This window comes from Centropristis striata, chromosome 1, assembly GCF_030273125.1.
Source record: "Centropristis striata isolate RG_2023a ecotype Rhode Island chromosome 1, C.striata_1.0, whole genome shotgun sequence".
Taxonomy (NCBI): domain Eukaryota; kingdom Metazoa; phylum Chordata; class Actinopteri; order Perciformes; family Serranidae; genus Centropristis; species Centropristis striata.
The window spans coordinates 31,145,183-31,160,556 of NC_081517.1; the positions used below are offsets into that span (position 1 = coordinate 31,145,183).

Sequence of the window (15,374 nt, forward strand, 5' to 3'; positions counted from 1 at the left end):
AATTAAAATCAAAAACACTTCTCGAATTTAGCTTTAATAACGTTATCTTTTATTTGCTGCTGCTGACAGTATGTTTCAAATCAATACCCATGGAAATTTAAAATCCCACCTTTGATCAAGCATGCATTCTCTGTAGGATTATTTCAACCTGTCTGAATCAAATGATTTTACATTTACTCCACTAACTTCAAAAACGAACGTCATAAATGAATTCAATTCTGGTTAGATTGTTTAGAGATCTTGTTCAAAGCAATGTGGGGATTAAAGTGTTATAAGAGGAGACCAGGAGCTGTAGGAGACTCTGATCCGCAGGGGGGGAAAGCTAAATCAGTAAGTAAAGGCTGCATAGAAACTCAAATGCTTTTCTATTTGTGGATCTCTAATGAAAACCTTTAAAAGTTTGTAAAGCCCTGCTCGTATGTGTGTGCACACACTCTCATAGACACACAAAACAAGGCTCACATTAAGGGTGTGATGAACTCTGCTTGTTGTCTGGAAGCCTGCGCTGAAATATCAATGACTAAACTCCCCAACGAGTCTGTAACTATCTCCTTCGCTCTGATTTTATCCTCAATAATTAATTTTCTCTCCCAACGCCGACTTCGGCTTTATCGGTCGTTCGCCGCCAGAATCTCAGCATTCCATTTAACCATAATCCCCTGGATAAAGGGGCGGCCTTGGTGTGCTAATGCACAGGCATGCGTGCACGCAGGAACACGTGCACGGGCAAAGACTTAAACTTCATTCAGAGACACATAATGTTAAAAACCAGGTACAGAGATGTGCAAGGACAACCAGTCATGCTAACGCTGGGCCGTTTCGCCAACAAAGGGAATTTACCCCGCTGATAATCACCATTTATCACATTTAGACCCATTCAGGAAGTGAGAATATGCAGACTAAGGACACAGTGTTCACTGTCAGCTGTGTGACCCCTCAAACAGATCCTAGATACAAGCTGGATTAGCACAGGAAAGACTATAGCATGAATCCTGACCCTGCAAGCCCGGCATAGCAACAGCCACGTAACCAGGGCTTGGTCTTGTTGTATGGAAGGATGGTTGGGAATGGGAGTGGAGGAATAAAGAGATGGGATGGATGGAGGGAGGGGTGGAGCTGATGGGTTAGGAGGAAGAAAGGTTGAGTGCGGATATGGATGCACGCTGATGTCAAATTTCAGAGACACCCAACATCTGAGCAAGAGATCACGCTGATAAATGAACTTCCGCTGATGACCGCACTGATCACACCAATGTATTCTTTTCTCAAATATACAACAGTGTCAGACACAAGCAACATCTTAGTATAGATTTTTCAAATGAGATGGAAGCAACATCCAACAAGCATGACAGTATACTGCCAGTCAAAATCTGCAACACCCTTTAGTTTCCAACTTTCAAGGTTTCCAACCTTTCAGGTTTCAAGCACTGCACATATCTGAAAATATGAATGAAGAATATGTTGAAAATGATGAAATGTCAGAGATCCTGATGACTCTGATTCATTTAGCAACAACAATACAAGCATTATCTGTTTTGTTCATTTTTTTAACAGATGAATTACCTCAAAGGTTCCACCACGTTTTCCAAAATCAAATTCAAGCACTTTTTAAAGCATTATCACAATGCATTTTCAAGCTCTTTTGGCACCTTACATCTATGGTAAATTACATATAAAGTGCATACAGTATACTGATTATTTCACATTCATCCCATTAAATCAGATGTTACTGTGTTATAAACAACCAAAATGTTTTGTGATAGCTTTGAACAAAAGTGTGACAACTAGAAACATGACAAATTTTCATGTTTCAAACTGTATCGCCAGTTTGTAAGTAGACCTGGCATCCTATATAACCCATATTTCAAGCAGTTACTTTATTCAAAATCCAGGCAAGAACCTTGAACACACCACATTAAAATTCAAGCTTTTTCAAAGATTCCCAACACCCCTAGGAACCCTGTACCCTTTGCAGATACTGGCTTTTTTTCTGTTACAGTGCTTTAATCTGTCGGAGAAGAAATACTTTCATTTGATCTGTTCAGAGTTGGCATTTGCCTCCCTTGACGACTGCTTAAGTCTTTAGCAGCAAACACCTAAAGCCTGGTATTTAAGGGCCTATTAACTGGCAAGCTCTCGGATCCTAATGGGACTCCTAATTAGCGCTTTATTGAAGGCAGGTGTGATGGAAAGGTCAAGCAGCTAAGCGTACATGTGTTGTAAACACGTCGAGAGAATTAGCATCAATATACGCTGAATTAAAAACACATAGAAGTGGCAATAAAAGCGCAACAAAGGAAGGAAAGTGAAGGTAGAAGAGGGAAGATGAAGGGGAAGTGAGTGAGAGGCGTAGAAAGAGAAAGTGAGGAGGACAAGGGAAGGGCCGAATTGACTGAAATATGGTGAGTGCCAGCTAGGCCAGACCAGGCCCAGCTGGTCTCTGTCTGACGAGTGCCTTAATTAAGAGACATGGGAAGAAGCCTTGGAATGGCCACATACACACTGCCAGGAGCCTCTGGAGAGGAAACTGCTAAACAGGCACACTTGTGTGTCTGTGTGGTGCACTGCCAAATATCACACACACACACACACACACACACACACACACACACACACACACACACACACGCATAGTTATCCTCTGGGACCTTGTGAAAAACATTGCACAGCTATTATTAGGCAGCCCTTTGCATACCGGAGCAAGTGTACAAACCCTAAATGTGTACATTTGTGTGTTTGGGGTTCTCCCTCTTATCCTGTTGACTGTTAAACTGAACTTCTGAGTCCAAAACAGCTCTGCCAGTGCTGCAGGGGGGACACGAAGAACGAGGCGAGAGGGGGAGAGAGGGGGTGATTTTGTGGATCCATGACTGCCTTTGCTCCCCTACTCACCCGCCCCGCTCGCCCCTCTTCCTCCTGTTCCTCATCCCAAAATCGTATTAATATTAATACATATCCCTCCAAACCCCTTCCCCTCCTCCATCCCCCCAAAAATATCACCACCCTAGGCTACCAGTTAATAAAGCCCTCTCGACGACCCCTCCCAGCCCAAAAACCAAGAAAAGACAATAAGGGGAAAGTTCTCCGGCCAAATAAAAGAACAGAAATTAATACAGTCCCACGGGACGTCCCTCTGTCCCACTGTCACCCCCCACAATAATTTGATTTCCTATTAAGTGATTGCTTAATTATAATGATTATTATTGGTAATTGTAATTGACATTTTTTTTCCTTCGCTAGTTTCTGTCCTTCCCCTCCCGTCCTTCTGAAAAGGACAAGACGGGTGGCAAAACTGCACAAAGACATTTAAACGGAATGGCACTCGACAATATGACATTTAAAATACTGTTGTAGTCCCACGCCACGCTGCTGCCGGAACATACAATGCAGGATTAAGGTGTCGAGGCTTAGAAGTTTTATTTAATCATACATGAGTGTGTTTCCGTGTGTGTGCGTGTATTCGTCTAGATGTCTTATCCTGTAGCTTCAGGGCACAATGTCTGCTGCAGGTCTCCTTAGAAAAGAGATTCTTGCTCTCAATGGGATATCCTGGTTAAATAAAGGTTAAAGAAGAAGACAGGGATTCCCTATGCTATCCCCCCCTCCGCACACACACGCATTAAACTACAGTAGGGACCCTCTGGTCTCCAGTTTATTACCCCTTCCTCCAGGCTACAGTTACTCAAAAACAGGAGGTTGTATGTTTTTGCTATAAAAAAAACCCTCACATCACATTCATTCTGACACCTTCGGCAGAGAATGTGACGTCTAAAAATCACAAAAATCAAAAACCACAGTTCAACAGCTCCGCATAAAAACCGTACAGTGTTGAAAAACTATTTCATTTTATGTCACATTCTTTCTCTATTCGGAACTAAAGACGGTGAAACTTCGTTCCAGTGGGCCAGGGCACGGTTATTGGGCTCACCTCAGGCGTGGTGAGGCTGACACCGGCTCACACACACACTCACACACACTTTTGTCTTTAGATGCACACACCTTCACACTCCAACACACACAGCAGCCAACCTCGCATCACACCTTCACTTTCACTGTAAAATGTTCTCTTAATTCCACAGCACAAATTATTATCATCAACGTCCCTAATACACATCTTTAATAAGAATCTTTTTTCTTCTTAAATATAAATGCCAACCATCGAGAGAAAAATACGCGTTTCGAGACGCCTGGCCTGCAGTGTGTTTGTGTGTGTGTGTGTGTGTGTGTGTGTGTGTAAATTTAGCCAAAATGTTTTCTGTTAGATTATATTTAAATGGTGACTCTTACGGACAAACAGCCGCATTAATACAAATGAGCACCTGCAGCCGCAACCGCAGATGTCTGTGGGTGTTTTTTAGTTAGTCAAAGTTTCCAAGAAAAAAATAGAGAAATTTTCATAGATTATTTTGACAAAGACTACTTTCAGACAGGATGGCTTGTCTCTTCCAGATGCAGATAAATGTGGTATAAATAAACTCTACATATCAGCATAAAAGAAAGACGCTCTGCGGCAGAAGCACAGCTGAAATAAGAAGACGCCTGCAGTAGCTAATAATTTGGAAGTAATTCTGTCATTTGAACGCAAGTAGAGGTAGAATAAGGTTACAATAAACGAGTGATCTGAAAAACGTTCTTAAAGTTACATTTCTGTAATTTTGTAAAATACACCTTTTTGCAACATCACATTGTTAAGTTTCCCCGGAGCTAAATCCAACCTACACAAATTTATGTCAGAATCAATTCATCATAAACTGTGACTCCTCTAACGGCATCGACTTAAAGCTCCAAACAAACTGATTCAAATGAGGCAGACATGTCACCAATCTGAAACGTCTCACGAGATAAACAGCTGTTTCATTTATCTTATACACAGCGAGCGTCGAAACTAGATTTGCGGTTTCTGTACGCAGCAGGTCAAGTGCTATCTGAGAGGTTTGACTGTGAGAAGAACTGAACATAGACTGACAGACAGACAGCGCTGGATGTCGGCGTGTTAGAGCCACTCTGAGATCTGCCCGCAGACAAACCGGCCCTGACCGACAGCAACACCGTGGCCGATCCTTTTCAAGGCCTGTCTCATCCACTTTGGCTTACCCACTCTCATCTCTCTCTCCCTCTGCCTGATGCTGTGCGCCGCTGTCCGTACGTACGTCCACACACACTTATTAGCATGTGACCTCAAGTCTTGCCTCTCATTCTTGATATAAATTTCTGCTTCCTTTTAAGCTTTACTTGTGTAAAACAATTAATTTCCCTACATTCTCGACTGAAAAACTAGACGGCCTGAGTATGGGGTAAAGGAGGGATTAAACCACTGACGGAATTGAATCGACAGTGAATCTGTTCAGGAATGACACGAACAAGAAAAAGAACAATGAAAAAAGAGAAATGACAGAGAAATAGAGGAAATTTATTGAAACCACCTTGTTGTGCGTGCATTTAGTGGAATAGTTATTTCGTGGAGTTTAAGGGAACAGGATGAGAGCAATAAATCACAGAGAAAAACAAATACTACAAAGCACTGACACCGTACTCACTAAGAGGTATGTCCAAAAATGGCAAATCAACAAGCGTACATCTTATTAATAAGCAATTTATAACGTATTTAGGCCGCATGTAGAATTTATTTTGACAAATATAAAGAGTCGACTCCAGTGAACACTCAACGCTCAATAAAGGACACGAAAGATGACTTAAGGGATTTTTCACATTACATCGAAACTGCCGTTTAATTTACCAGATTACAGTTGTCATTACATTTCAGTGGCCGCTGGCATCAAGTGATTGTTCACTTAAAAGCTTTTTTAAAAATGAGCGTCAGGCTTTCATCTGAATTTCTACGATTTATTTTGCATGCGCTAATATTAGGCCTACACAGTAGTCTCGTCTAATTTGCATACCCTCTGTAAAAACTGGATAATACAAGTCAAACTATGGCACAGCGATTTCATGGTGTGTGTGTGTGTGTGTGTGTGTGTGTGTGTGTGTGTGTGTGTGTGTGTGTGTGTGTGCATGTGCCTGTTCAAACACACTGTGTGGTAGTGTGGGTGTGGCGTTACACCTCGTGTGGCACTGGGCAGCCAAGATAAGAGCTGATCCTATCCATGCCTCCCTTCTGCAGCGCCCGCCCACCCACACACCCACTACACACACACACAAACGCACACAGAGCCACAACACACACCTAATGTGAAACCCAACATGCCATTGTAATCTCATTTTACAATCCCGATGCCCACAACTGCAAAACACACAGAGGAGCCAACTAAATCCATATTTCTCTCTGTTCGTACAGCACCCCCGCATGTGAGTTAAGATGATACACAATACGAAATATACAAAAGGCCAACTGAGGTCTCTGCGGAAGCTGCGGGGAAAAAGCTTCAGGCCCGAAGCAGCATCATTAATTTACACACAAACGAAGGAACAGAGTGAAAACACTCACACTCCTGCTTTAACACACACATTTCAGACGAAATCAACATTTTTGCTATGCATAGGCAATCTGAACAGTATGACAAATCTGTAAAGAATAACACAGCAATGAGGAGAGGAGAGGAGAGGAGAGGAGAGGAGAGGAGAGGAGAGGAGAGGAGAGGAGAGGAGAGGAGAGGAGAGGAGAGGAGAGGAGAGGAGAGGAGAGGAGAGGAGAGAGCTTACCTTCCACCTCTGTGAGATAGAGAGAGTTAACCTTTGGGCACAACACACACAAACACACTCCTGTCTCTCTAATTCACCGAGACTTTCCGTGAAGCACACACACATCGACTCACACACACATAGACTCTGATGTGATCGGCCACCCCGATAGTGAGCCAGAGCTGACTCTCTAAGCCTCAAACAAAGTTTGGTGTGCACTGACCAAGACCAAGGGGACAAAAAAAGCGAAGGAGAGAACTGGGGGGAGCAACAGGGAAAGAAAAAAAAAAGTGTGACCACTGAGTGAAGTTTAACCACTTACGATTCAAGTTTAGCTTCAGCACACCCCGCCTACACCCCGGATTCATTCACGGGCATGTACACGCACACCTCTCCGGGTGGGAGAGGCACTGAGCTGGATTTTGGGAAGCCCTGCTTTTTCTCTCTTGTTCCATCTGGTTGCTGCTGCATGGCTGCCGGACAAGCAGACGGCCCTCGCTCATCCCCCTTTTCTCTACTATCTTTTCTCTTTTCCTTATCCAGTGTCCCGACAGATCCACCCACCAGCAGCTGCCCCTGTACAGCCAGGTGACAGATAGCTACTCAGGCTGAGTGTGCATCGGTGTGTATGTGTGTCCGTGTATTTGATAAAAAAAACCCATATGTGATGGAGTGAAAAAAGATTAGATTGTAAAAGTATGTGAACAAGTGACACCATGTAGGAGAGAGACACGAGAGAGAGAGAGAGAGAGAGAGAGAGAGAGAGAGAGAGAGAGAGAGAGAGAGAGAGAGAGAGAGAGAGAGAGAGGATGAAGAGGATGAAGGGATTCAATTTCTGTAGGGTGAAAGGGAGAGACTAAGTGTAGTGAATGTGATTTGATGGTGATGCTGAGATGGGGTTTAGGCGTACAAATACTATTAGTCACTGCTGTGCAAACGTGTTACTCACACACCCACACAAATGTGGAAAAAAAAAACAAGCTAGGCTCCCAGACTACAGGAGTCAACACACAACACGGCATATAAAAACAGAAATCAATCTTTATATTTATCCAACAGCCCTGGGTTATGGATGTAACGCTTGTTGAAGTCATGTGAATTCAACCTAAACTTGGCCTTCTCTCTGCATTTCTTCAGAAAATAAAAAGGGCACCAGAAACAAATTCTCAGAAGAAGAATATATGCATAATTATCTGACAACAGTGAAGAGGACAAAAGAAGGAATAATCAAACCTGTATCCCAGTTCCTACATACTCATTGTATCCAGTTTTTACTATATACTTATTTTCATAGTATAATGTTTTGGCAGGAGGTGAGTTTACACTGACGTAAAATAGATAAAAGCAACAAATCTCTACATTTCTTGGCATTTCGGCAATTTTTAAATTTAATTAATAGGTAATTTTCTGTTGAACAAGTAATCAACTTATTGTTTCAGCTCTAAAATCCACTGCCAACTGTACTATATAAACAGAAAGAAAAATATTTGGTGAACTACATTTTTTTTTCTCCCTTCACACAAAGCAATGTTAGTCAGTCAGAAACCTGAAAAAAGCTTTTACCCAAACGCTACATGGTTGCAATGGCTCATGAAGGAAGGTGGGAATCATAGAGCAAAGTGGAGACATTCTTTAATATCACACTCATATATATTAAGGACTTGCCAGGACCCCGCACTCATGCTTACCTTACAGGCCAAAAATTCTTTTTACTGTCTACACATCAAAACTGAGTTTCCAAAATTTTCACCCTGAAGTGTTTTACATAAGCTCTATAAGCACCTAAAACACAGTTTGCGTGTGAACAGGAGACCAAAATCTAACTGGCTTCAATTATCTGAAATAGCATCTCTGCTCTTCTTGTTAACAGTTAAAGTTTTATTAAAAATATATTAATGTTGGTGAGGTTGGCAGCAGCGGTTATTATTTTAGGTGGGGGATGGCCTACTTCTGTTACAAAACACTGAAAGAGACCTTAGCTGGCATCTTTTATACTTTTCTTATTGTCAACAGATGGCACAAAAAGACCAAAATCCACAATGTGTTAGTTGTTGTCTCACTTTCTGTCTGCGCCTCTCAGCTCAGGCCACGTGTTCCTGCTGAAGACATAATTTTTAAAGCTTTGCTCACTAATTTGTCTAAAACAGCTGGGCACTGTAGTTACATAACTCATACAGGACTAAATGGTGCATCTGTTGGGGACTATTTTCAGCTACGGATTAATACACATTTGGTGCACAAGTGAGCGTTTACAGCAGCAGGACTGATTGAAAATAAACCACGGCGCCTGTGTTCATTGTATGGAATGAACGAGTGCAACAGAGTGGCTCACTGGTGTGTCGTTTTTGGACAACAATGGAGCTCTTTGGCACAGAGGAATGAGCTATATCAGGCAATACTTGTTAGCATCAATTCATTGTTGGTTTTGGTCTTTTCATGGGCTGCATGATGATAAGAAAACATATTTTTCCACTTTTCCAGTGTGAACACATTATTCAACCCCTGCTAAGAATTACTGTGTAGAATCGAATTATCTTGCAGCTCAAGACTATTGAGGCTCATCCCTCAAATTTCTTTGCCTTCAATTCTTTTTTTTTTTGGGCTAAACCCTCCCCCATTCCTCACACTTTAAGACCCCTTCCACACCACACCCATGACCCCCCATGTGCAGACATGAGGTCAAGCTCCAAAGATCACAGAGAGAAGCCAGACGAGGAGAGAGAGAGCCAGAGAGAGAAAGGGAGAGAAAGAGAGACAGAGACCTAAAATCCTCCTTTCCTCCCAAAACCAGGCCAAAACCTCAAGCCTTCCCACCAGCTCCAGACCCCCTCCTTTAGCCCAGTTGTGTGTAGAGGAGGCAGTGAGCACTCTTGCAGAAACATCAGCCCAGGGAAATTCAAATGAGGAAGAAACGGTGAGAGAGACACAGGGAGAGGGAGAGTGGGAGAGAGGGAGAGCACAATAGTGGGAAAATAGGATAAAAGAATGAGATGGGAGAGAGTTAGGTAGGAGGGAGAAGGAGGGGTAGAGGAGCTGAAGAGGAGCTGAAGAGGTTGCTGAGGCTGCAGGTTAAGATAATGTGTAGATCTGAAGAGATTTGCTGGGAACATTTTTATTCATTTTTTGATTACTCCCATCTCTCCCGACCTCCCCACCCGCGTTGTCTCTCCGTTTGTTTGTTTTTGGCATTAGCGTTATGACTGTTGGTATGCGCGTGTATGTACACATGCATGCTGATTAGAACTGGAATATTTTATAAACACAAATATTCACACTCGCACAAGCCTTCGCGCACATATCAATACATAATGCACACAAACATACTTAAAGATGCATCACAGAAGAGCGCAACTGGGCAGACAGTGCCAGGAATGCTAAGAGCTTACAAATTTGTAAACATGCAGACACAGATGCTGCATATGTACATACAAACATGCACGTACACAGCTCACAGTGCAGCCCATCGCTGTGCCCGCTCCTTATCAATGTGCTGCAGGTACGCTAAGTGTTCTGAATGAGCTGGACCGGACAAAATGACTTACTGCTTCTATTCTACACACATTCAAATGCACAAAAACATATCACAAACGTCTGAACAATCCACAATGCACCCCGTACGAACAGCACATGCACACACGTAAACAAAGACACACCTTCGTTGCTGTCAGACCCTCCCTCCAGGTTGAGTGAGATGCTGTGGTCTCCGTCCTGCTGCCCTCGACCCAGGATCATCCAGTTCTCCAGAGCATCCGAGTCAGAAGAAGAATCAGACGAGTCAGACTTTGATTCTTCTGAATCAGACTCCGAGCTGCTGGAGACCACATTCACCGGCTCACTGTGACTCCTTTTCTGGCTCCCCTAGAAGACCGAACAACAATAATATTGCAAATGTCAATATAAAGCTTTTAGTTGCCCCTTTATGCATCCCTTACTGAACTGATTAAACCTTTATTAATAAAAAGTGGAAGAAAAACACTACAGTGTAAATCTCTCTACAGCCTCACAGCTGGGTCCAAAACTTTGATGCTTTTATGGCACCAACTGAATTGCTTCAGTAATAAATGAGTACTAAAAATGTCTTGTCATTCAAAATCACATTTACAGGTGCATCTCAATACATTAGAATATCATGGGAAAGTCCATTTCTAGTAGTTCAAGTCAAATAGCCCCAACCAAGTGATGAGTGCATATAGATGGACATTTCAGAGGCCAACATTTCCATATTAAACATACTTTTTAAGATTGGTCTTTTGTAATCTATTGGGTTTTATGAGACACTGACTTGTAGGTCTTCATTAAATGTAAGCCATACTCATTATAATTAGAAGAAATTAAATAAATTCAGATATGAAATGATTCATTCTGTGTGTAATGGATCTATATGTGTTATTTTCACTTTTTGAATTAATCACTGACATAAATAAACTTTTCTGTGATATTCTAATTTATTGAGATGCACTGTAATACCTAAGGAGTAAATTTAGTGAGCCAATAAGCATGCAGCATGCTTGTACCAACATCTAATAATGCTGGTGATTGGCTGTCAAAGGTTACACATCATAGAGATATGCAGGAAAATCACTATGGTATGCACATGGATGAGGCCAACATGTGTTTTTGTATAGTAGAGGCTTGACTACAGTATATGTCTATATAGGTGCGAAGGAACTGAAAAATAAAAAATTCTTTTGTAATGTGAAATGTTATTTCTTTTTGTTAAATGGATTTTCTAAATGTGGTATCAGAAAAAGAAAGTGATGTTCAGATATCAAAGTCAGGGTATTTGGTAGAGATTTAGAACATTTCTGAATGATACCCAGCCTGTTCGGCTTTTGTTAAACTTTATCACCTCATTTCTTGTCTGCCAGAATTTTAAAAAATAAGCTGGAGTTGGAGTTAAACTTTTGGGCAATGCCCTGCTACCGTAGCAAGTCATTTACTAGCATTGCTACATGCTTCACTGATTGCTGCAGCTCAACAACAAATCAATCAGCTAGCTGAAACTGGCCACTGGACAGTAGCTTGACGAAATAGCAGCCAGTGCTGTGAATTTAGCAAAGGAAACACAAAATTGCCCAAGTAGGTAAAAAACACATGGCCGGAAACAATCTATTCCTTTAAACTCAGACCTTTCTGAAAGACTATATGTATCCAGTATACGTGTATGTATGTACTCAATTTACTGACTGTTTTCTTGATTTCTACTGACCGTTTTATGATGGCTGCAATGGAACTGTGTACTTCCCTGCAATGCCCCTGTCTGGTGCCATCTATTGTGTAGATGATATATAGTGTATACTGTGTCTATGTCTTTGTCAATGTACTGTGTGTGTTTTTGGTTATAGTGACAAACCTGTTTCCAATTTGGGGATTACTTAAATTAATTGTATCCTACATAGCACTTATAATATGGAAGTGCCAGAAAAGGCAATCCATTTACATCTACTAAAGTCTGTCTTTCGAGGTGATTAAATATATTGATGCAGTGTCATATTTTCAATGCAGAGTATTTAAAACCATCACTCAAGACCAACTGAAGTTTTCAAAAATTGTGAGAAATCATGAACATGTTAATTTTTCACCATTGCATCCACCCATCTCATATGATGCAAAAGCAGCATTTACTGTCAGGGACAAACAGCAAGACTGCCAAGCTTTGGATTTCTCCACATGTGGAAGCGGTATGCATTGGGCTGCAGTAAGAGCGGCACGCTGTAAAGTTTGGTGGTTGGTGCCTACATTTTAGCTTTTCCAAAACCAAAAAGCATAGGAAAAAAGTGTAAAGAATGGATAAACTGTCTTTACTTATCTAAAATAGGCTGCAACTATTAGCATTTCTGGCTAACTGGTTCACTACCTACAGTACAAACCCTATCCAGTATTTCTTCTTTGGCCAAGCAACACATTTTATGACTAACACATTGACTGTGAAGTATTTATGGATATGCAAAATCCAAGACACCCGCCTGTTACCCAAGACAGGGCTATGTTTGATGAATACTTTAGTTATGCCTCATCCTCGACCAACTGGTCCCACAATAAAATTGGTCTTTATACAACAAGTGGTGCTAAAATGTTGAGCCCTTTGGTCCTCATCATCAAAGCCCTTCCTCTTGTTAAAGCAAAAACACAACACAGTGTAGCAGCTGAATCCTACATTTTGTCAGAATATTGAAAATCTTTCAACAAATTGTTCTACCAGCCTGTAATGAACCCTGGATATACAAACTACAACTTCCTCTTTTAGCTTATTTATCTATTCATTTTTACTTATTAATTTAAAATGTTTTACATTCATGTAGATCATTCATTACTGTTATTGTTAACGGTTATGTGTTTTTGTTATTGTGACCAGAAAGCTTAAAAGACAGAATGAAGGCAAAATCATGTTTAAAACTACAAACATATAATCTATATAAGTAGACAAACAAGGTTATGCAAAAATGGAATAATCTGATTTTATATTTCAACAGTAACTAAGAGGGGTGGAGCTTAGCAGTCAGTCTTCCCCACAAACAAACACAAACTCTTTGCTCTTTACCTGTGGAGCCGGGGTGGAAGTCTGCTGCCGCTGTGTTCCTCTGCCCTTTGAGTTGCAGACACCGTCTTCATCATCATCAGCAGCAGTGTCGTCCTCAGAGATGGAGATGACATCAGTGCCCGAGTCAATCACAATGACCTCCTCAAAGAATGATGACGACGCCCTCTGATTTTTAGAGTTAATTTTCCCCTTCTTCTGTTTATCAATCTTTTCTTTCTTCTTCTGGTTATCAAGTTTCTGTTCTTTCTTCTTCTTCTGCTTCTCCTCCAGGTGCTGCAGTAACTTGCTCAAATCAGGTGACGGAGGCCGACTTTCTCCAGTTTGTTCCTGTTCTCCATCAGGCGCCTCAAGCAGCTGGCTGTCCTGGCCCTCCGCCTCCTCTCCTCTGTCCTCTAGACCTTCTGCATTAGAGGAGTAGTGGAGCTGGCTGTAGAGGCGGAACTCCAGCTCGCTGTTGACCTCTGACCCCTCAGTGTCCCCTTCATCCTCTTGATAGAGTTCATCCTCCAACTCTTCCCGATTCTGGTAGGCACAGTACATCACCCCAAAACACGCACACACCTAACCAACACTCACACCAGGGGAGATGGTGATGTCAGGGGCTGAAGCAGACTGCAGGGACACAAACACACAAAAGCAAGATGTTATTATAGGCATCACACATCGTCATAATTACAATCCAAAAGACACACCACACCAGGAGCTTTTCAGTATCGGAGTGTTTTCCCTGTCTAAGCATGCTGCGATCAAAGGAAAGACTGTCTATGTCTATGGAATGAAGCTGTGGGGACGAGAGAAAACACAACCAAACACACAGCAGCAGAGGAGGTTGTAAACACACTTGTATTTTACAAGTTGGAGTTTCTTTATTAGATGAATGTGGCCACTAATACAAGGAAATTAACAAAATGGGGGTTTGTTCTATTAAAAAAACACTGACTAGTCTAAGTAACACAAACAAATAAACTATATGTGCAATCAATGTATAATAATATTGTCCTACTGTATAAACAGTGAACTTAGAAGGACAAACAAATCTCTGAATATTACTCCAGCTTACTTTTAATCATACAAATTTAATATAATTGTCACACAATCCATTTCCCAGAGCAAAAAAAGATTTTGCCCGCAGCCTGCAGCAAATAATACTATAGCATTATGGTGGCAATGGCCAATATTTCCAGGGTTCCGGTGTTGCAAGCGGATATCCAGATACCTGCTATCAATCTACCGGAGCCAAGTCTCCCTCTTCTGTGCAGATGACACTTAAGAGTCTGATTAGCAAATTGAGACATTAAAAGTGTTAGGTCCAGAGAACATTTTTGCTCATGTCTAAAAACCACACACATTTTCCAAATATGCTAATAGAAATTTAATCATAGACCAATCAGAACCTCTCAGTCTTGATTGGTCAGTAGAAGTCAGACTACAGATGAAAACCAGAGCACTTCAAATACCAATCCATCAATAGCAAAACTCGATATCCAATTGGTTTATCACTACAAGGATTGTTTAATTTTTTCCCTTTCTGAACCATTCATTGCAAACATTATCTAGAGCACTGAGTGAGGAATAAGTGAACACAGGCCAGCGCCAATCACAGGAAGAGCACAGACTTTGGTTTTGTTCTGAAATCCATTGGGGCTTGTTAACAAAGCTGAGAGAGCGCATGGATCAGCTGCACTCAGATTTTTTTTTTACTGTTTTATCAGAGCTTTGGTGCTGAGAGAGAGCTTGGATCCAGGTTTATCACCTGTTGGCAGATGACGTTAACAACAAACACTTTAACAAGACATAATCTGGAGCCCCCTTTGAAATGATCTTCTTACTACATTTTTTTTAAAAACACACTGTGTTGCTAATTTTCCAAATCTCTCTCCCTCTCTCTCTCTCCATCTCTCTCACACACACACAGGACAGAGAAAGGGCACCGGCCCATTGCTCTGTCCAGTCCTGCGTGTCTGTGCCATGATGGCTGGAGATGATTGGCTCCCAGACCGCACACACCGCAGAAACGCCACGCTACACGGTCACAAGCTGGCCGCCAGGGATTAAAGGGACAGAAAGAAGAGTCTTACCGGCTGGTGAGGGAAAGCGACAGTTCTGAAGTTTTAGTAGAGCACAGAGACCTGGAGCTGACAAATGACCGGCTGTGTTTCACAGTGGTGGAGGGTACTGTAAAGCCCTGGCACAG

The 15,374-nt window shown here is 41.8% G+C and overlaps 1 protein-coding gene across 1 annotated transcript in view; it reads right to left on the minus strand.

Moving 5' to 3' along the window:
• Nucleotides 1–15,374, minus strand: part of zcchc7 (zinc finger, CCHC domain containing 7) — a 113,854-nt gene that overhangs the window by 39,977 nt on the left and 58,503 nt on the right. The window contains exons 3-4 of the mRNA XM_059338165.1: nt 13,181–13,792; nt 10,293–10,497 (exon numbers count right to left, since the gene is read on the minus strand). Coding sequence (XP_059194148.1) covers nt 10,293–10,497; nt 13,181–13,720 — 745 coding nt within the window. The 5' untranslated portion in view covers nt 13,721–13,792. The remainder of the gene's footprint in view (nt 1–10,292; nt 10,498–13,180; nt 13,793–15,374) is intronic.